The 500-nt window shown below is 73.0% G+C and overlaps 1 protein-coding gene across 1 annotated transcript in view; it reads right to left on the bottom strand.

Moving 5' to 3' along the window:
• REPIN1 (replication initiator 1) overlaps positions 1-500 on the bottom strand; it is a gene marked incomplete at its 3' end in the record, with an annotated part of 27,592 nt that overhangs the window by 9,820 nt on the left and 17,272 nt on the right. The window contains exon 5 of the mRNA XM_012733855.1: positions 4-497. Coding sequence (XP_012589309.1) covers positions 4-497 — 494 coding nt within the window. The remainder of the gene's footprint in view (positions 1-3; positions 498-500) is intronic.

Here is a 500-nt window from a genome sequence, read left to right as displayed (position 1 = left end):
CGCTGGTGCACGCGGAGGCCCACCTGGTGGCGGAAGCAGCGCGCGCACTCGGGGCACGCGTGGGTGGCGGGCCGCGCGTGGGTCTTCTGGTGCTTGAGCAGGTGCTGCTTCTGGCTGAAGCGCCGCGCGCACTCGGGGCAGCAGAACGGCCGCTCGCCCGTGTGGTGGCGCTGGTGGCGCGCCAGGTTGGGCTTCTGGCTGAAGCTCTTGCCGCACTTGCCGCACCGGTAGGGCTTCTCGCCCGTGTGCGTGCGCTGGTGGATCTTCAGCGACGACCACCAGCTGAACCTCTTCCCACAGTCCAGGCACACAAAGTGACCCTCGCCGGCGGCCGCCAGGGCGGCGCTCAGGGGGGCGGGGGCGGCCCCAGGAGCCCTGGCCTCTGGTGCCCCACCCTGCTCAGCCGGCGGGGTCCGCTTGGGGCCCCCACTCTCCTCCTGTCCCCCCAGGGGGCGAGGCTTGCCCACAGTCTGGCATGACCGCAGCCCCCGATGGCGCTG

The sequence above is a fragment of the Condylura cristata genome, unplaced genomic scaffold (assembly GCF_000260355.1).
Source record: "Condylura cristata isolate star-nosed mole 26May11 unplaced genomic scaffold, ConCri1.0 scaffold00042, whole genome shotgun sequence".
Lineage (NCBI taxonomy): Eukaryota > Metazoa > Chordata > Mammalia > Eulipotyphla > Talpidae > Condylura > Condylura cristata.
Note: the sequence above shows the minus strand (reverse complement) of the source record. Positions and strands in the feature narration are given on the sequence as shown.